Genomic DNA, 19,138 nt, shown 5'->3' with positions numbered 1-19,138 from the left:
TGACCCTGTGTACTATTTTGGATAAAAGAACATAATTATTTCACAATTCCCTTTTGGAAGTATCATGTGGGCGTTAGTGAAAAGCAATAGGCTTAAATATATTCTCTCTATAAAAATGAAGAATGCACAGTGATCTACATCCCCCTTAACTTACTGTTATTTTTGTCCTTTTTTTTTTTTTTTAATAGTTTGGGTTGCAAAGAATCCTAGGTGATGAAAGAAGCCTTTTGTTGCTAGCAAGGGCAATTGACCCCAGACAGCCCAACATGATGACGGAAATAGTAAAAATACTTTCTGCTATTTGCATTGTTGGAGAAGATAACATGTGAGTAATATTGCATTTTGTTTGCTTCTCAGAAGAAAAATGTTGCCAAATTAATTAAAACTGTGTTTTTCTATTATGTAAAAGACTTACACTGAAAACACTACAAAACTTTAGGGAATTTGTGGATAACCTTTATCTTGCCTATTTTACATTTTAGCACCTACCTTTTCTTTGTTAGTAGAATGTTGAAGATACAATCCTAATGGTGAAGCTCTTATTGAAAGTGAGATTTCCAAAGAACACACCTTATTTATGCTTACTTTATATGCCAAACAGCCATTTGGAAAGAAAAACGAAAAACAAAAACAAACGAATTGTTCATCTGTTCGTTCGATTAGGTGGTTGTTTTGTTTTCTTGTTGTTGAGTCTTTGTTTTCTTTATACAGTAGCAAAAGAAGAGTTAGGGTTAGGGGTTAGGGAGCTGGATCTTGTCTGCTCTCTACTGAATCAGTTATTTGCTCTAGGTTCGTATACTTACAAACTTGTGCCATCTCTCATCTGTGAAGGCCCAGTGTAAATTTGAACCATAACATATAAGAAGGAAAAGGCTGTGCCTACTTACCTACTTAACGAAGTTTGTTTTGAGCTCACTGTACTAAACGTCTACCTAGACTAATGAGGCATTCCAGTCCATACTAGAATTGGTTAGCCTCCTTTGTATGGGGGCTTTTGGGCTGTGAATTGAAATTTCCACCAAATACATAAACTGAAACGTCAAACTTCTGGACCCTTTGTGCCCCTTTGCAGATTCCAGTTTATGTTAGATGGTCAAGCTAACTGTCTCACGTCTCAGTCTTGCTTTGGGTATTCCTTACTTGTTGTGTGTGTAATTACCAGGTTTAAGAGTGGTACAAGAAGACTACTCCTTTTCCATCTCTGTTAGCAAAAGGAATGGTCAGATGTTTTAAAGTCGATGGTTTCTAGCTTAGGAGAAACCAGAACTTTAAGGAGCAGATGGTAAACCATGATCTCAGACTTCATCGTATTTTATGTCGGAACAGTATCACAGTAAAGAATGGCAGGTTCCGTCTAACAAAGGAGTGGTCTCTTAATATTTCAGGGTTTTATTAGTTTTTAAAAGAGAATCCATCCTAAAATCATTTGATGTCATTTGATACTAATTTCAGAAATCTTTTGGGAAGAATAATAGGCTGCATGAAAGCAAATTGTCTTTAAAAAGGGATAAAATGTTACAATTTGGTACTTAGTTTGATAAATTATAACTGTCAAAGATGAAATCATGGGAGGAAGCTAATTTTTGTTGAGATAATTTGATCTGTATCAGACTAATAATAGGCATGTTTCCTTCTTATCTGAGCTTTCGTGTTAGGTATTATTTTCTGTTCCATTGTAAAAGAATGTCAATATCGTTAGCATTGCTTTTTGTTTTCCATGTTGACTTTTTCATGGAACTCATTCATAAAACATGGCCTGTTCCTATTGGCATTAACTAGTATCAACAATAGGTGTCATGTTGTGTTAAATTTGTTGTTGAATAGATGTTAATTTCACTTAGGTGCAAGAAGTAAGATAAAAAAGGAAATGATTGGAATTAGAATATTTATCCTGTAAATATGGCTCTATTAGCATCATTAAGGACTTTCCCCAAAGGTATTCATTCGATCTCATTTTCAATTTGAGGAGGTAGTCATAATTTAAAATTTAATCAGTTGTATTATATTAGAAATGTGTCACAGTAACACATTTTTAAAGCAGTAATGGGGTTTACAAACATAAGCAAAGGGAAAGAAAACGGAAGACTGAAAGAGGAAAGCCATACTGATAATTTGATAATGCAGTATTTTTATCTTTTTTATTGTTTTTCTTATTATTTTCCCCATCAGTCTGGACAAACTTTTAGGCGCTATCACTACAGCAGCTGAAAGAAACAATAAAGAACGATTTTCACCGATTGTAGAAGGACTGGAAAACCATGAAGCCTTGCAGTTACAGGTGGGTTTTGCCCTTTCTCATGTAGCTTATTCATTTGTATTAAGTTCATCATTTGGCGTATTTCCAGTATTATTTTTGGCACCTTTAAAATAGAATGCAGTGTTGAAAGTAAAACTCATGTTATTATAAAAGCTGAACATTTTATTTATGATATAAAGTATTCAATCTTAGGCAATGTCAGAGGTTATTGTGAATGTAACACTTGGGCTGATCAGAAAAGTACAGATTTTCTTTGTGCCATCCATAGACTTCCGGAATCTTCCTATCTCAGTGGATGGAATTACTGGATGTAATCAAATCTTTGGTTCCAGTTTCATTGTAGCGCTTCATGTAGACCAGCCTAAAAAAGTCTTGCTTGGCTGGGAACATAGGCTGAAGATGAAGATTGCCTTTTCCCAGCTGTTTTTCGGAAACAGCCCATTTGATTAGTGACATCTTGGTGGTTATCTCTCTCTTAAAGGCATTAGTGTGGTTTTGTGTGCCCCATGGTGTAAGTGCATTGAGGGATGTTCTGTCATTTGCTATTGTTAAATTATTTAAGTTTTTAAGAATTGATTAGCTGATGGGAGAAAATACAACACTACTTTTCTTTTTATTATTTTTCCAGCAGCAGATAGTAGTAACTGTTTTTTCTTTAAGTAGACAGAGGAATGAATTTTCCTTTCTCAAGTGACGTAAGTCTTCAGTCTACCAACAATATTATCTCTTCCTTCAAGGGTACTTTGTAAACTACTATTGGCACAAGTGAAATTATTATAAATGTTTTAGGTGACTTTTAGGGGGAAATACTCTTTAGTTCAGCTATACCTTATTAAATTAGAGAGATGTTATCTGTAGTGTTTAGAAACTATACTTGTAAATTGCTCCTAGAAAGAGCTTTTAAAAAATTCTGCGATGAGTGTGGCCTGTGATTGTGTGCTGTTACATAGCCCTCTAAATTTCATGCCCTTTCAAACCCTCAGAAAAATTTGTATGGCATTCTATTGCACAATTATTAGGAAAATATTTTTTGTTTAAAAAAATTCTTAAATCTAATTTGGGAGCTGGATTCTGGCATTATTCATCACATGCACTGGTATCTAATGTGGTAGGACACTGAATGAATGTGATTGGAAAGTAACTTTCTGCTTTACTGGATAAAATTCTCTTTTCGTGTGCTTGCTTATTTATTTTTCAGTTAATAAGCATTTATTTTCTCTCCCATCCTTCCTCCATTTAGAAGAAAAAGAGAAAAATACAATCCTCATAACAAATAGGGTTAGACAAGCAAAAAAGTAATTCCTACATTTTTAGCATCCAAAGATGTGTATGTGCATCTTGAATCCATCCCTACCCTGTCAAGACGTGGGCTGTGGCCTTGTGGTGGTCACTGCATTGATTGCAGTCCTTAAGTCTTTCAAAGTTGTTTGTCTTTACACTGTCCTTGTTATTGTCATAAATGTTCTCCTGGTTCTTCTTGCTAACTTCTGATTTAACATCATCCAAATCTTCCCAGGTAGGGCAGAATATTATTTTATTACATTCATATACCATAATTCCTTCTCTCATTCCCTAATTCATGGGTACCCCCTTAGTTTCCTTTCTAATTCTTAATGACAAGGAAGAATTGATTTTTGAAGTACATATAATGGTAATTTTATCTGGAAGTAACTACTGTATCAAAGAATTAGTGATAGAGAAAAAGAAAGCTGGGCATGGTCTGAAATGCATCCTAGATTTTGCGAAAGTAGAGTTGAGAGGATTCATAAGAACAGGAACAATCCCACTGACTTAAAGTCTATATGGAAAATCAGCTGGTGGTAGGGGAGGAGGTGGAAGTTTTTTATTCTTCCTTGGGCTTTTCCTAATGAAATGCTGACTACATAAAGAGAAACATATCTAATGAGGAAAAGAAGGAGTCGTCTAAAGAGATCAATGTAAATTCATAGAAACTCAGTGTCCACTTACACATAAAAAAGCTGTTTACAGAAAATGGAGGCAAAGATGTATTCTCTAGTTTCCCCCCAGTACACATCCATCATGGCTCTTGGAAATGGTATTGCAAAGATAAGTCTGCGTTATTCAGTTGATTACCCCATCAGCTGAACTCCAGAGACTTGGGGCTCTTGACAGTTTTTTTTATTCTTATACTGTAAATCATGCCCTTTTGAAGCTGAATCTGCCAACTCCTCCCACATGTAAAGGGCGTCAGGTGCTAATCCCTACTGGAAAAGGGCAAAGTGGGAATGGTGTCTCTGAAATGAGAAGGTTTGGATCCAGGTATAGCTCTGGCTTCTCAAACCATGACCTGTCCTTGCCATTTACACTGATTAAAAGCTTGAATCTTAATTCGAAAGCTGTAGCAGGTTTTAATGATTAAAAAAACAAAAACAACACTTAGTAGCATTGACTTCATCTAAAAATAAAGAAGGTACAAGTTTTATTTATGTATCTATTTTTAGGCTAGTGTACACATGACTGTCTAAGAGCCAAATCTAGGATCCTTGTTGACCATATAGCCATTTATTTAATGTACTGCTTCAGTTCAACTCTGCACCATTTCGGAAGGGCCTACTTACTGTCTGCCAGGCACTTGGGATAAAAAAACAAAACCAAAAAAAAAACCAAACCAATGAAAACAGTTTCTACCCTCAGATTAAAAATAATACAATACTTAGAATGCAACACTAAGTGAAAGGTATAATGCATTGGAGATTTGGATCTAGAAGGAATTTTGAAGTCCAAGCCCCTTATTTTATAATGGAACATACTGAGGCTCAGAGCATCTAAGTTATCTGCCTTAGTTTATACCAGGTATCAAGTAGCAGGGCAGCTAGGTGGCACAGTGGATAGAGTGCCAGACCTGGAGTCAGGAAGATACATCTTCCTGAGTTCATATCTGACCTCAGTCACTTACAAGCTGTGTGACCCTGGGGAGGTCACTTTACCCTGTTTGTCTCAGTTTCCTCATCTGTAAAATGAACTGGAGAAGGAAGTGGCAAACCACTGCAGTACCCAGGTAAACACCAGATGGGGTCATGAAGAGTCAGAAATGGTTGAAAACAACTAAACAACTTGCAGAGTCAGATTTAGGGGCCAGGTTTTTATTCTAATCTTTCTTTTTATTTTGTTTTCAGTGAACAAAAAATTATTTTTTCTTCTTCCCAAGAACTCTTCCTCCCCAGATGAAAAAACAAAAACCCTTGTAGCAGACATGCATATTCACAGTAAATTTCTGCATTTGTCACATTCAAAAATATGCCTTATTTCCCATATTCTATTATCTTTCATTCAGGAAGTAGATAGCATGCTTCATCATTGATCCTCTGGAATTGCATTGATCAGAGTTCTTAAGTCTTTCAAGGTTATTTTTCTTTATATTATTATATCACCTGTTCTCCAGGTTCTACTTACTTCATTCTGCGTCATTTCATGAAAGTCTTCTCAGGTTTCTCTGCAACCATCCCTTTTGTCAATTTTTACATTATCCCATTAAATTCGTGTGCTATAATTTATTGAGCCATTCTCTAATGAATGGGCACTTTGCTATCACCACAAAAGGAGCTGCTATCACAACTAGGAGACCTTTTCATGCTTTCTTGGATCTCTTTGTGGCACAGTCCTAGTAGTGATGTAACAGTCAGAGACTCTGTAATGTAGTTATTTGGAGGTGAGAGAGAGTGGGGTAGTTCCAAATTGCTCTTCAGAATGGCTGAACCACACCTCCACCAACAGTGCATTAGTCAGTCAATCAGTAGATAAACATTTATTAAGTACCTACTATATGCCAGGTACTATGTGCAGGGTCCATAAGACAAGTCCCTGTTTTCAGGGAGCTCACAGTCTAATGGGAGCTGTCACATGCCCTACGCACAGACAAGATAAAGACAGAATAAATTGGAGATCAACAGGGAGAAGTCCCTAGCATTAAGGGGGATTGGGAAATGCTTCTTGGAGTAGGGGAGATTTTAGCTAGAACTTGAAGGAAGCCAAGATGAGGCAGAGATGAGGAGGGAGGGAATTCTAGGCATGGGGGCCAGCCAGTAAAAATGTAATGTGGTGCTGTGCCCCCAGAGTCACTCGGCTATGTGTACCCTTTAAGTCATAGTTGTGATACCACAACTAAGCCCATACCCCAAAGAATTATGAAAAAACATATATAGATATAAATGTTTATGCAGCTTTTTATTAATTAATAAAGAACTGGAAACTTAAGCAAGTGCCCACCTATTGGGAAATGGCTCAACAAATTATGGTGTGTGTGTATTTATACATATATGCATATATATATATATATGTATATGTCTTTGCATGTATGTACGTATTGAAACATCATTTCACTGTTACAAAGTATAAAATGAACAGTTTCAGTAGCAGCTGGGAAAATCTCTATGAACTATGCAGAGTGAAGCAATGAATAAGTGAATGAAAAATAATTTATTAAACTTTTATTATGTACCTGGCACAGTGCTAAGGGCTGGGAATAAAAATACAAGCCAACAAGCCAGTCTTTACCCTCAAGGAGCTTATATAATATCATCCTCATCATCATCATCATCGTCGTCATCATCATCATCGTCATCGTCATCATCATCATCATCATCATCATCGGCAACACCGGTTGGAATTTCCCTATCACTTTAAAGTTTGAAAATATTTTACGTACGTTATTTTATTATCCTGGCAAATGAAAAAACATAGAGGACTATTGCAACAACCCTCTATTTGTTCTCCTTACCCCAAGGATTTCCCCAATCCAGTTGTCCTTCACTCAGCTATCAAAGTGCTCCTCCACCCAACTGTTCGATAAACTTCAGTAGCTCCCCCTGCCCTCCACGATCATTTATAAAGTTCCTCATGGCCTGCCCCTTTCCTGCCTCTCCAGTCTTCTTACACCCGAATTATGGCCAGGTACTCTGGGAGAAAGTGACTTCCAGGCTGTTCCTTGCACAGGAACCTCCATCTAACTAGTCTGGGCATTTTCACCGGCTGTCCTTTTCTGTGCCTCCTGGCATCACTGGCTTCTTCTAATTCTCACCGAAAATCCCACCTTCTTCAAGAAGCCTTTTCTAGTCTAGTCTACTGAATCTTCATGCCCTCCCTATGAGTTTCTTTCCAGTTTGTCCTGTCCAGATCTTCTTTGTCCATAGTTGTTTCCACATTGGCTCGCTCATTAGACTTTGAGCCCTTTGAGGACAGGAAGTGTTTTTGCTTTCTTTGTACCTCTACTTTTAATACATTATCACTAAGCCTGGCACGTGCTTAGTGCTGAGTAAATGTTTGTTTACTTGTTGACTTTCCTTCCCCAATGTTTTATAAATGTGATAAATTTGTCTGTAGGTCTAAGTCAGTCCCTGACTTTATTACTTGAACCAAAATATGTCCTATTTTTGGTTCATCACAACTGTATTTTCTTTTTGTAAAGTAAATTTTAATTGAGAGCTTTTGTTTTTATATTACTTAAATTTAGACCAGCCCTCCCAGAGCGCTGTCCTACATAACAAATTAAAAAAAAATTTTTTTAAATTTATTTTTTTTTGGTTTTCAACATTCACTTCCATAAGCTTTTGAGATTTCAATTTTCTCTCCTCCACCCTGCCCAATATGGTGCACAATCTGATATAGGCTCTACATATACATTCCTATTAAACATATTTTCACATTAGTCATGTTGTAAAAAAGTATTAGAACCAATAGAAGGAACCACGAGAAAGAAGAAGTAAAACAACACAACAACAAGAAAAAAGAGATCAAATAGTATGCTTCCATCTGCATTCAGACTCCATAGTTCTTTGTCTGGATGTGGACAGCATTTTCCGCCATGAGTCTTTTGGAGTTGTCTTAGTTCCTTGCATTGCCGAGAAGAGACGAATCTATGAAAGTTAATCATCATACAGTGTGGCTGTTACTGTACAACATTCTCCTGGTTATGCTCACTTCACTCAACATCAGTTCATTTAAGTCTTTCCAGGTTTTTGTGAAGTCTGCTTGCTCATCATTTCTTATAGCCCAATAGTATTCCTTTCCATTCATATACTACAACTTGCTCAGCCATTCCCCAATTTCCAATTCTTGGCCACCACAAAAAGAGCTGCTAGAAATATTTTTGTACATGTGAGTCCTTTTCCTGTTTTTATGATCTCTTTGGGATACAACCTTAGAAGTGGTATTGCTGGGTCAAAGGGTATGCAGTTTTACAGCTCTTTGAGCATGGTTCCAAATTGCTCTCCGGAATGGTTGGATCAGTTCAGAGTTTTTTTTTTTAATAAGAAAAAGAGGAAGATGAAAAGAACAATCAGCCAAGCATATCAGTACATCGGAAAAGCCTGAAAATATATGTGAAATTTCATATCCGTGGGCCTCCCACCTCTGCACAGGAGGAGAGAAGCATGTCTCCTCATCTCTCTTCTTTGGGGCCCTATTTATAGGATTGAGCTTTCTTCTCTTTCTTAATAATGCGGCTGTTTTCCTTCTCCCTTGCCTAATCACTTTACCTCTTTTGGCCTCATCCTGAAAATGAGGGAATGGTGATGTCTAAGAGCCCTGCCTGTGATGATGAAACCCAATGCTTGGTGTCTAGAGACTCTTGGTGGGACTAGACACCACCTACTAGCCTTCCTGAACACACTAGGGGGACCAAGCAAAAGGCAGGGTACACAGCTTTGTTGTTTAAAAGAAAGTAATTAGTGCTGTATTTTAACAGAATGGCTTCTCTATTTCTGTAGCATCTTGAGAATTCTCAAAATGTTATTTCAGTCTTGGGAAGTCATTCTGTTAAAATATAGCAGTAATTACATTTTAAAATAACAGCTATATACCTCTTTCTTTTGGATTTTAAAACACATTATTAACTTCTCACAAAAATGTTTCTAACTCACCTTTAATACAAAATCTCATGAGTGTTAATATTTTTCTTTCACATATTTGGATAATAGCTCAAGAAAGAGGAGAGAAGTAACATAATGATGGATGAATTTTTTAAAATAACATTTTACAGTTTACAAAGTGCTTTGATGAGGCTAAGAAGTCGTGACTTGTCCAAATACATTTGATTATTAAGTAATGAAATACTCAACTTGAACTCAGTTCTTCTGACACTTTCCACTACTCTATCCTAACCCTAATAAAAATGATTCATTAGAAATCATTTAATAGCCTGAAGAGAAGTCTTTTTTTTTTTTTTAGGTGAGACAATTGGGGTTAGGTGACTTGCCCAGAGCCACACAGCTAGTGAGTGTTATGTGTCTGAGGCCAGATTTGAACTCGGGTCCTTCTGAATTTAGGGCAAGTGCTCTATCTGCTGCGCCACCTAACTGCCCCTAGAGAGAATTCTTTATTGGGGGAGAGGAGAGGAGAAGCGGAACATGACAGTTGTCTTCCAATTTGGGGGACAAAGATTAGAACATATTCCATAAAATGTTGAAGTAGGAGCAATGGGAACAAATTACTTTATTCTCAGAGTCCCCAAAAAAACCTGTTCGCTCTAACATACACAGTCCACTCAATCTCAAACCGTCCCAGTGTACCAAAGGGCAGTATGGAAAACGTGTCAAAAAACTCATCAGAGATGACCCCTAACCAGTATCGAAGTCTCATCAGGCTTCTACCAAGTCTGAAGTAAAGTCAGTAAGAAATCTGACTGGTGAAGTTAGTTTTTATTTAAATATTTTATTATCTCTCTATGTAATCATGTCTTTATAGTGTTACGTAGGTATTGTGGTAAAATGTACTTTGAGTTCCATATTGTTTTGTATTTTTACATCTTTTTTGTTCATACCCAAGTCATTTTAGAGTAGTTTTGTAGTCTTATTGAAAGCCTGCTCATCCCTTGCCTGCTAACATCTTGCATTATTCATGCACACACATACACATGCACACACGGGGAGATGCATGTACTGACACATATGCACATATGCATACATACGTTGGAGCAAATGTTTAAATTCCTACAAGATCTCTGTTAGTTACTCAATCTTAACATTCACTGGAACCATTTATTTAATGTTTCATCTCTGGTATCCATTAAGACAAGGAACCTTTCCTGATCTTTCTAGCTGCTAGTGCCACCCTCTTTAAGATTATCTTCTATCAATTGTGTATTTATCTTGTGTGATCTCTAATTCAAGGGCAGAGCTTTGAGCTCAGAAACCTCCATTTCAGGTGGGAGCCAAAGACAGTGATCTCATCATTTCCCACAAGCTGCACTACTTTTGAACTTCTTTGGATTACTCCATTATGCCCTTGGGTACTCCACCCACCCTCTACCCTTTTCATCTTCCTTTTGTGTGTTATCTTTTATTAGATTGTAAACTCCTTCAGGGCCAAGGATTTTATTTGTTTCTTTAGTGCTTAGTACAGTGCCTGGTACCCAGTAGTTGCTTAGTAAATATATGTATTGATTAATCATATTTATGTATGTTGCTTATCCCATTAGAATATAAGTTCCTTGGGGGCAGGGACTATTTTTGCTTTTTCTTTGTACTCCCAGCACTTATCACAATCCCTGGCATATAGTAAGCACTTAATAAATGCTTGCTGATTGATGAAAATAAAAGCGATTGAAAACAAAGTTCTAACACTGCCATTTAATATTTAAGACTAAAGGTGATTAGGGAATCCAAAATGCTTTCATACTACTTCCTTTCTGTTTGTGTGAAATGTGTCTGTTCTTTACATAGCTTCACTTTTATCTTTTGCGTTAATTACAATTTCTTTTTCATTCTTTTTGTTGACCTTTTAGAAGTTGCCATCATCACTATTAATTATTTTAGATAAATCTTATGTTACCTTTATAGTTATCAATTAGCATAAATTATTCAATCTGGCAGTATCAAAACTTTGAAGTGAAGGTTCCTCATTAAAATATTATGAACATAAAATGAGGATATCAGAAAAAAAGAAAAAGAAGCCATCATTTACATTCTCAAACATTTATACCATAGAAATGATCAATTTATGCAATTATCCACGCTTCTATAATTATTAAATATTAGCCACATACCTTTGTCCTCCTTTGGATTTTAAAATAGGTTGATAGCGTCTTTCCTCATCTTTCTGTAGTCAATAAACATTTATTAAGTGCCTACTATGTGCTGTAGGTACTTTGGTGAGGTCTATGTGAGTACCAAGGATGATTCAGTCTTGCAGGATGATGATTCAATATATCAATGAATCCTACATGTCATTGATGGCATATAGTCCTGTACTGGTACATAGCATAGCCCATTCATGGCTTCTTGTCTTGTGCGATTCTTATCCTGGTTCCCCAGTAGAAGTAGAGGTCGTGCTTTGCTTAACTTTCAGATTCATCGTGTCCCCTGGGTAATCTCCAAACTAAAATTATAACTCCTGTCTAAGCTTTTGCCAAAACACTGGTAATAGGGTTCCTTCTAGAAAAGGTTCTCAGTGTAAAATATTAATATCAGTTATATGATGACATTTTATTGTTTCTACCACAGAAAAGACTTAAAATAGAAAAGGTTCATAAGTATCCTTTCACAAATACTAGCAACATAAAACAGTAACCCATCAAATATATTTTTCTCTTCTGGGAGGCAAAGATACCTTTGTGAGACTGAAGTATTACTATTTCACTTTCCCATTCATTCCGCTTGTACATACATTGAGCAACTCTGATGGTTCTGATCATTTGGCCAACTTGGCCATGGCCTGCACTTTCTTGAGTTGATTAGTTTACAGGATGATCTGACAGTAGCAGTCTTTTCCTCTGCACAGTTTTTCTCCCTTTGATTGGCTGACATCTGACTGAAGAACTTTGGACCTCTCAGACCATAAGATTATGACCAAAGCTGGGAAAATCCATTTTTTAGGAACACTGAATGATGACCTTTGCTCCAGAAGTGAAACAGAAAATCATAAGTCAGTGACCATGACCTCTGTCTCACTGAGGCAAGCACTTGTTGCTGTTATAGTCACTATTGTTGCTGAGGGAAATGGGGAGGTTGGAAAAAATACTCCCTCTCCCCCAACTCCCCCTTAAGGAAAGCATGAAGTAGAAAAATGACCGGCAACAGGGCCTCAGAGAGAGTGGGCTCAATGGAGTGAAGCTTCACTCTTATAGACTACCTAGCAACTAGGTTTTTGGACAGGAGTCCATTCCCCCCATAACCAACCGTCTTTGATGCAGTCCCATTCAACACAACCCTAGTCTCTGAGGACCCATCAGCAGCTGTGGTGTCATTTCAACCAAGTGCATATCCCTCAGTGAGAGGCCCCTTATAGCTTCTGTTACATAACGTTAAGGGGCCAATCCTTCTTCCATTCACGCAGATCTGCAACTTTGTAGTCATCCTTCATTGTTCATTCTCCCTCATCCCTCAAATCTAGTCTTGCCAAATTTTGCCAGTTCTCCTTCATAGTATCTCTTGTGTCTATACCCTTCTCTTTCTTATATAAATATTAGCTTAATTTAGGCCTTCATTGTCTCTTAATTGGGCTACTGATTGATGTCCCTCCTTCTGGTCTTCCTCAAAGTTGGCAAAATAATTTTCCTGAGGCACAGGCCTGATTATTACTCCTCTGCTCAAAATTATTCGGTGCCTCCCTGTTGCTTCTAAGATAAAATACAAGTTCTGCAGTCTGGTCTCTACCTCTCTTTCAAGGCATTATCTAATATTACTCCTCTCCATGAAGCCACATTCCAGCCACATCGGACTGTCTTAACTGATCTCCATATTCTGCTTCCTTTCTCTATTGCCACAGACAAAGCCATGAGTGGAATGTACCTTCGCTTTCTCTATATCTCCTTCAATTTCAGCTCAGGTCCTGTCCTTTCCAAAGCTCATCTGTTGGTTTCCTAATTTTTTAGCATTTTCTCCTACCTCCCTTTTTCTAATATTTTTACGTATCAACATTTTCTGTCCTCCCCACCGCCCATGCACAGTTAAATGTAAACTCCTTGGAATGTAGGTTCTGTTTAATGTTTGTCTTTGAATCCCAATTTCTGAGAAGTGTGCCTCAAGCATATAATAGGTTCTCAAGTGTTTGTTGTATTGAATAGAGCATGAAGTTATTTCCTTGAAAACTAGATCCACATTGTAGCTCTTTTTGTCTCCTCAGAGTGGAAGACCATGCCTTGCTCATCACTGACTCTTGGATCCATTGAATAAGTTTAAAACATAGTTATTATTCTTGCTTTTATTTCATTTCAGTTAATTTATAAATGAGCCAGGGGGTCCTTATCTCCACCTCCATTCCTCCAGGCCAAATACAAAAGTGAGAAGAATTGATGTAGAAAGAATGAGGGACCTTGGGGTAAGTGGTTAGTGGAGGAGAAAACACTGGTAGCCATTAGTTTGTAATTATATGTGAACAAAATTACATTGTACATGTATGTATTGATTATGTAGTATGACAGCAGATTCATATAGAAATTTAAGCATGAGGTAAGGAAGTCATTGATTAAATATAAAAATTGAGAAAGTCATTTAGTTTTAGCAGTAAATAGTTTGGAAAAAGATTCATAGCTATGCCTCAATGCATTTATTCATGATGCTACAAATTTACTTGTACTTTGGATGTGAATCCTGATGAAAGATCATTCCAAATGGATTGTAGGCTGGACCCTGGAGCTTCACATTCAGAACTGGACTATCTTACAGTTAAGAGAAGGACATTGATTTAGCCAGAGCCCAGAAAGGACACTAAGTGAGGCGAAAGCATAGCATCCATTGAGTTGCTCTGACTCTCTCATGGCCGTGCTGGTGCCTAGCTCAGAAGCCTGAGAGAGGAGTTGCTTTGATGTCTTCTACTTAGCAGAGTAGATTGAGCCTTAGTCCTCTGGGCAGTTCAGTTCCAAGGAGCATTTCCATGCCTTTGGAGGAAAAACTTATCTTGTCTTCTGGGAGTAGGGCCTTGGGAAAGGCTTGCCCAACCTCTATGGCAGGGCCCTAGGAAGATATTGCTTCTACCATAAAATGTTCAATTATATCTTTTGAGTCATTTTTTCCCTTGAAAAGCTAAAGAGATTTGAGAGAGAATATTTTGGTAATTTAAAAAAAAAACCAGTATAAAGGCACTTTTATGTCTGAAAGCAGGTGTTTTAATGGTCATAATTATACTTCAAGAGCATTTCTTTTTCTCCTTCGAAAGGGGGATGTTATTAAAACGATGCCACTTTTGTGTGTTATCGAAAGAACACTGTACTAGCCGTCAGGAGGTATGCAATTGGAGACTTGACTTTGCTTTTCATTCACTCTGAAATCTTCTGGGCAAGTGAGTGCCTTAACTCCTTCTCAGCTGCCCACCTCTCCCCCCACCGATGAGAGGGTTGTGCTGGCCGACTGCTGGCTGTCTCCTGCACAGCTGAGGCCTTCTACTGGACTGTTTTGTGGCGACACGTGGCGTGATGGTCAGTCAATTCCTGTGACATTTTACAAGAAGATTGTGTTTAACTGTTCGGAGAAAATGCAAAATGTCAAATGCATACATTCGTGTTGAATTTCAACTAGAAACTTTGGATGAGTGGAGCCTGGGCTCATTTCTGAGAGTTCCTTTCAGACTAACACACATTTTTCCTTTTACATAGGCTAGCTTTGTATGAACATTGTTCTGCTGACTTTTATCACTATTCTTTTTACTCTGGAAAGTTCTAGAATATTGGTGTAGGTGGATGACAGGAGCAAAATGGCCTTTCAGCTTCCTCTCCCCAACGTTTATAAAAATTATATTGAGACATCATGTAGGTGCTGCTATTGCAGAATCAGGCTGTCACATTCATTTGTATTTAAACTTCTCCTAGGTAATGAATTGATATCTCACTGTCTTCTTCCTTTTTCATAGTTGTCTTAAAAACACAAAAACCTCCCGAGTTTCTTAACGAGGTAGCATTTATGAAGCCCCTGCTGTGTTCTAAGCCTTGTGTTAGGTTCTGTGAATGAACTAAAGTCCTTTTACTGTGTTGGTGTAATATTCTATCCATCTATTGAAAATGAATAACAACATGACTCTATATCGTGCTATCAATACAGAATAAGTTTGTTTTAAAGAAAGTTTTTCTTTGATCCACAGACCTCCATTTGTGGAGAGCTGCAGGACTCATTAACTTGTTTCTGGTGCAAATGCTCTCTCTACTTGTAATGTATTAATACAAGCCATTAAGCTAGAATTTCTTCTGGCAAAAACAATCCCAGCAGATGGCAACTTTTCTCTCTATTAATTTTGGATTGGACATGTACTTTGGCTTGTTCGGTCATGTCACAGTTATAACATAATAAGGCTCATTCAGGCAGATATGATGATAATATAGTTATGGATATGTGCAATATCCAAAGCTACTTCCCAGCTGATTTCAACCGTGTGAATAGCTGGGGTTTTCTATCATAAATATCAAGGTTAACTTTCCCCTTAATTAAGGCAGTCACTAATAGGTGCACTATGTGTAGTAGGAGACTCTGTTGGGCCGTCCTCAAGTTACCAAGTTCCTGTTGTGTCAGATAGTGTATCCTTGCTTCAGTAACTCAAGGATCTGCTCTCCTTGGTGTGGATGCTTCCTCCACCGACCCCGATTACAACTTTTGTAGGTATTTTCATAAGTCATAGTTTTGACTGCCAAAAATGGCTCGCTCCTGGTGACAAGCCTTTTTGACCTCAACACTTTTGACGGGTGTGTGCACATTTTGTATTTAAAAGGAATTCCCCGTGGTAGGGTCTGCCAGAGGGTATGTTCCCACCAAGAATGGGCTTTGAAAACTCAGGGTCACAGGCATGGTATGATAAGGTACATGCCGAATCAATCTAGACATAAAATGAAAAGCTCTGCCTTCACTATCCATTTTGATCCAAGGTCAGGGTATTTTGCACGATGCTATTTGTCTTAGTATTTTGACGCATCTGATGGCTTGACTAAATTTTTCATTTTTTACCTCCACATTTCTTTTCTGGGATTCCTTTGTTGAACTTGTTATGTCAGCTATATTGGCGAAATCTGGGAAATAATTGCCGCTTGCATTTCTATGATATGATTGCCGTCATGTGGTTTTTAGAGATCTGTGTTATCTTAGTTGATTTTTCAGTTTATCGTTATTCTATGAAGAGTTGCACAGAAAAGCACATGAATTTGGTGAAGTGTGGGTGGTAAGAGTGGCCACACTGAAGCCTAGGAATTGCTTTATGTGCTTTGTGTTCAGTCTGGCCTGGCCTGGTGATTTGGTCCAAATGGCGAGCTTCTGCTGTGGAAACTCCTGCCATGTAGACAACGGCACCTTACTCCAGAACTTAGAGTTTTAAAGAGTTGCAAAGGGAGGTGAGAGGTTACAGTACTTGTCCAGAACTATACCATTATTATCTGTGTCGGCAGCAGGATTTGAATCCAGGTCTTCCTGGCCCTCTAACCTAATAGGCTGCATCTCCGATAAGTGCACCTTCAGCCAAAATCTGGTCTCCTTATGTTTCCTTTAGCCGTTTGGTTAGACAGTGATGGGGAATGGAATTCAAGTTGTAGGGGGAAGTTTTCATTTGGTACTGAAATTTTTTTTCTGTAGAAATTATTGATTTGTTTGTTTCCTTTGCTACTTGAATTTAACATCTATCAAACCTACTTTTCCCAGGAGTCTCCTTGCAAATTTTGAGTATTAGCCCTTTTAGCATTATATTACTGGTAGCCTGTTTTTAAAATAAATCAATTAAAATGTGCAGCTGTTCAGTTAAACTATTAGCCAGTAGCCTGAGACTTCAGTAGGCATTTTCCAAAAATGCTATTTGGGAATAATATATGGAACACCTGGCAATTAGCATTTTGTTGCTTCCATCCTGTCCTGCAATTTCCTGGGGCTTGAGGTGGTGGTATAGGGGAAGAGAGGGGATGAATCTGTTTAGAATAGGTAACTTTAAGGAGAGAAGGATTAGGTGTGGGTAGTGGGTGAGCCAAACTCATTTTCTAACTGGTGTAGTTAACGAGAAATCTTTACTTGAAAATAGTCCTATTTGCTCTAGTTTGTAAGAAACATTAATATTGGTGTCACAATGCATATTAAATGATTTTATTTCACTTGCATGCATTTATTCAGCCATAATAAATCAATTCATCTTACATATCTAATATGCTGTATATACTTTGGCCAAATATGTCATAATCAAAAATTAGAAAGAATGTAATGCAATTCGGTTATGCCATGCTGTCATTGTTCTGTACTTCTCAGAAAATTTTTCATAACCTTATTTGATAAATCTAAGAAAATTATTTTTCACAATATGGAATTGAAGCCTTGTTATTAAGTAGGCTAGGAGAAAAGAACTGAAAATGGAAGGAAGAACTCTTGCTCTTTTTTTAACATGCTGTAGTGGAGAAGCATAAGTATTTTGTTTGTGTGCGCTTCCCAAAGGGAGTTTAATTATCTCTAAGATTGAATTGTAGTCCCCAGCATAAACATATGACTGTAGTTGACCATTCGTTACATGTGAAATTATCCAACAGTACATATCGGATAATGAAATCAGAATTATTCTGGCTATTAGAGTTTACAACAATTGATACCGTTTTAACATACTCCAGATTTCCAAAGCTTTGCAGCGATAGATATTTTCAATTTCATTGTGCATTTCTTATGGCATTTTAAGTTGTACAAACATTTAGTAGAAGTAGAGATGAATTTTCTTGTGCATTAAGTGTATAGTTTCTTAATTTTTAGTTTTGCTCTTTAATTAAATTTGATTTCTCATTGTAGGTTGCCTGCATGCAATTTATAAATGCCCTTGTTACCTCTCCTTATGAACTTGATTTTCGGATACATTTAAGAAATGAGTTTCTCCGTTCTGGACTTAAGAAACTGTTACCAGTAAGTGATGTATTTGGTTTTATTTTCCAGATGAAGTTTGGTATCTTTCCATGGTAATAAACATGGCAAAAAACAAATCTAGGTAAATCTAACTTATCAACTATAACTTCTTCAATTTGTTCTGATCCAAGACATTATATAATTTAGCCTTGGCCGCTAAACCTCTAAATATTACTGTAATAGCTACTATACATATCAGATAATTCAAACCTGTTAATAATGGGTACAGCAATGAACTCCTTTTTCCATTCCTGGGATTGGAATGCTATTTATTTGTTGGGAATTGACTACTGAGGAAATAAAAGACCTTTACTTTGTTTCAGCTTTAATTCTCTTATGTAGGTTATATTTAGTTTCATTCTAAAGATGAACAGAAGTATATGGGTAATCCATCTAGTCAAGTTGCTGGAAAACTACATTCTGGCTTTTAATTGATACAGACAGTTTGTCTCAAATGAAAACCTTAGCATTTCCAAATGGGTTTTTTTTTATCATTTGAAATTCTTTTATAGGATTGCACTGAATAAATGAGCACGTTTATTCCTTAGGTCCTTCTGGAGTGCCTGTGGGCTCTCCTCCTTAAGTCTGTGATGTGAGACCCTGAGTGGACCTTGGCCTTGGCCTTGTTAGAGGCCTCTAGGAATGTTGGTTACCCAGAGGGTACTAAACCAGCAGCCTCAGTTGTCTAGAACTAAGGTGAAATTAGGAAGTAAGGGAAAAAGCCATGTGATTCTTTGTAAAGTCCACGTAATAAAGCTTGTGTTATATATTCATAAAAATCCTTGTAATCCATTTTTAGTCTTTGAACTCATATTGTAAATAGAATTCTAGAAGCAGTTTTAAGTTTGAGGTGGTAGGGTGTGTGCGTGAGTGTGTTAGGCATGATGATGGTATTTGGGGTGATGGTGCCACAGGACTTCTAGCAGTGAAGGGACAACTGACAGCTACCAGCAAAGGAAGAGACAGGAAAATGATGAATAACTGACATAGAAACCCAAAATTCTAACAGTTGTGGGCCATTTAATTCAGGAACCAGTCAGTTCTACTTGTAGAACTCCTGCGGGCATCATTTCATAGGACAACTAAA

At 37.3% G+C, this 19,138-nt stretch overlaps 1 protein-coding gene across 1 annotated transcript in view; it reads left to right on the top strand.

The window, feature by feature from the left end:
* DIAPH2 (diaphanous related formin 2) overlaps window positions 1–19,138 on the top strand; it is a 770,217-nt gene that overhangs the window by 156,528 nt on the left and 594,551 nt on the right. The window contains exons 9-11 of the mRNA XM_027838327.1: window positions 189–325; window positions 2,170–2,278; window positions 17,941–18,051. Of these exons, the coding sequence (XP_027694128.1) occupies window positions 189–325; window positions 2,170–2,278; window positions 17,941–18,051 (357 nt within the window). The remainder of the gene's footprint in view (window positions 1–188; window positions 326–2,169; window positions 2,279–17,940; window positions 18,052–19,138) is intronic.

This window comes from Vombatus ursinus, unplaced genomic scaffold (assembly GCF_900497805.2).
Source record: "Vombatus ursinus unplaced genomic scaffold, bare-nosed wombat genome assembly UNPS02004577.1, whole genome shotgun sequence".
Classification (NCBI taxonomy): domain Eukaryota; kingdom Metazoa; phylum Chordata; class Mammalia; order Diprotodontia; family Vombatidae; genus Vombatus; species Vombatus ursinus.
Note: the sequence above shows the minus strand (reverse complement) of the source record. Positions and strands in the feature narration are given on the sequence as shown.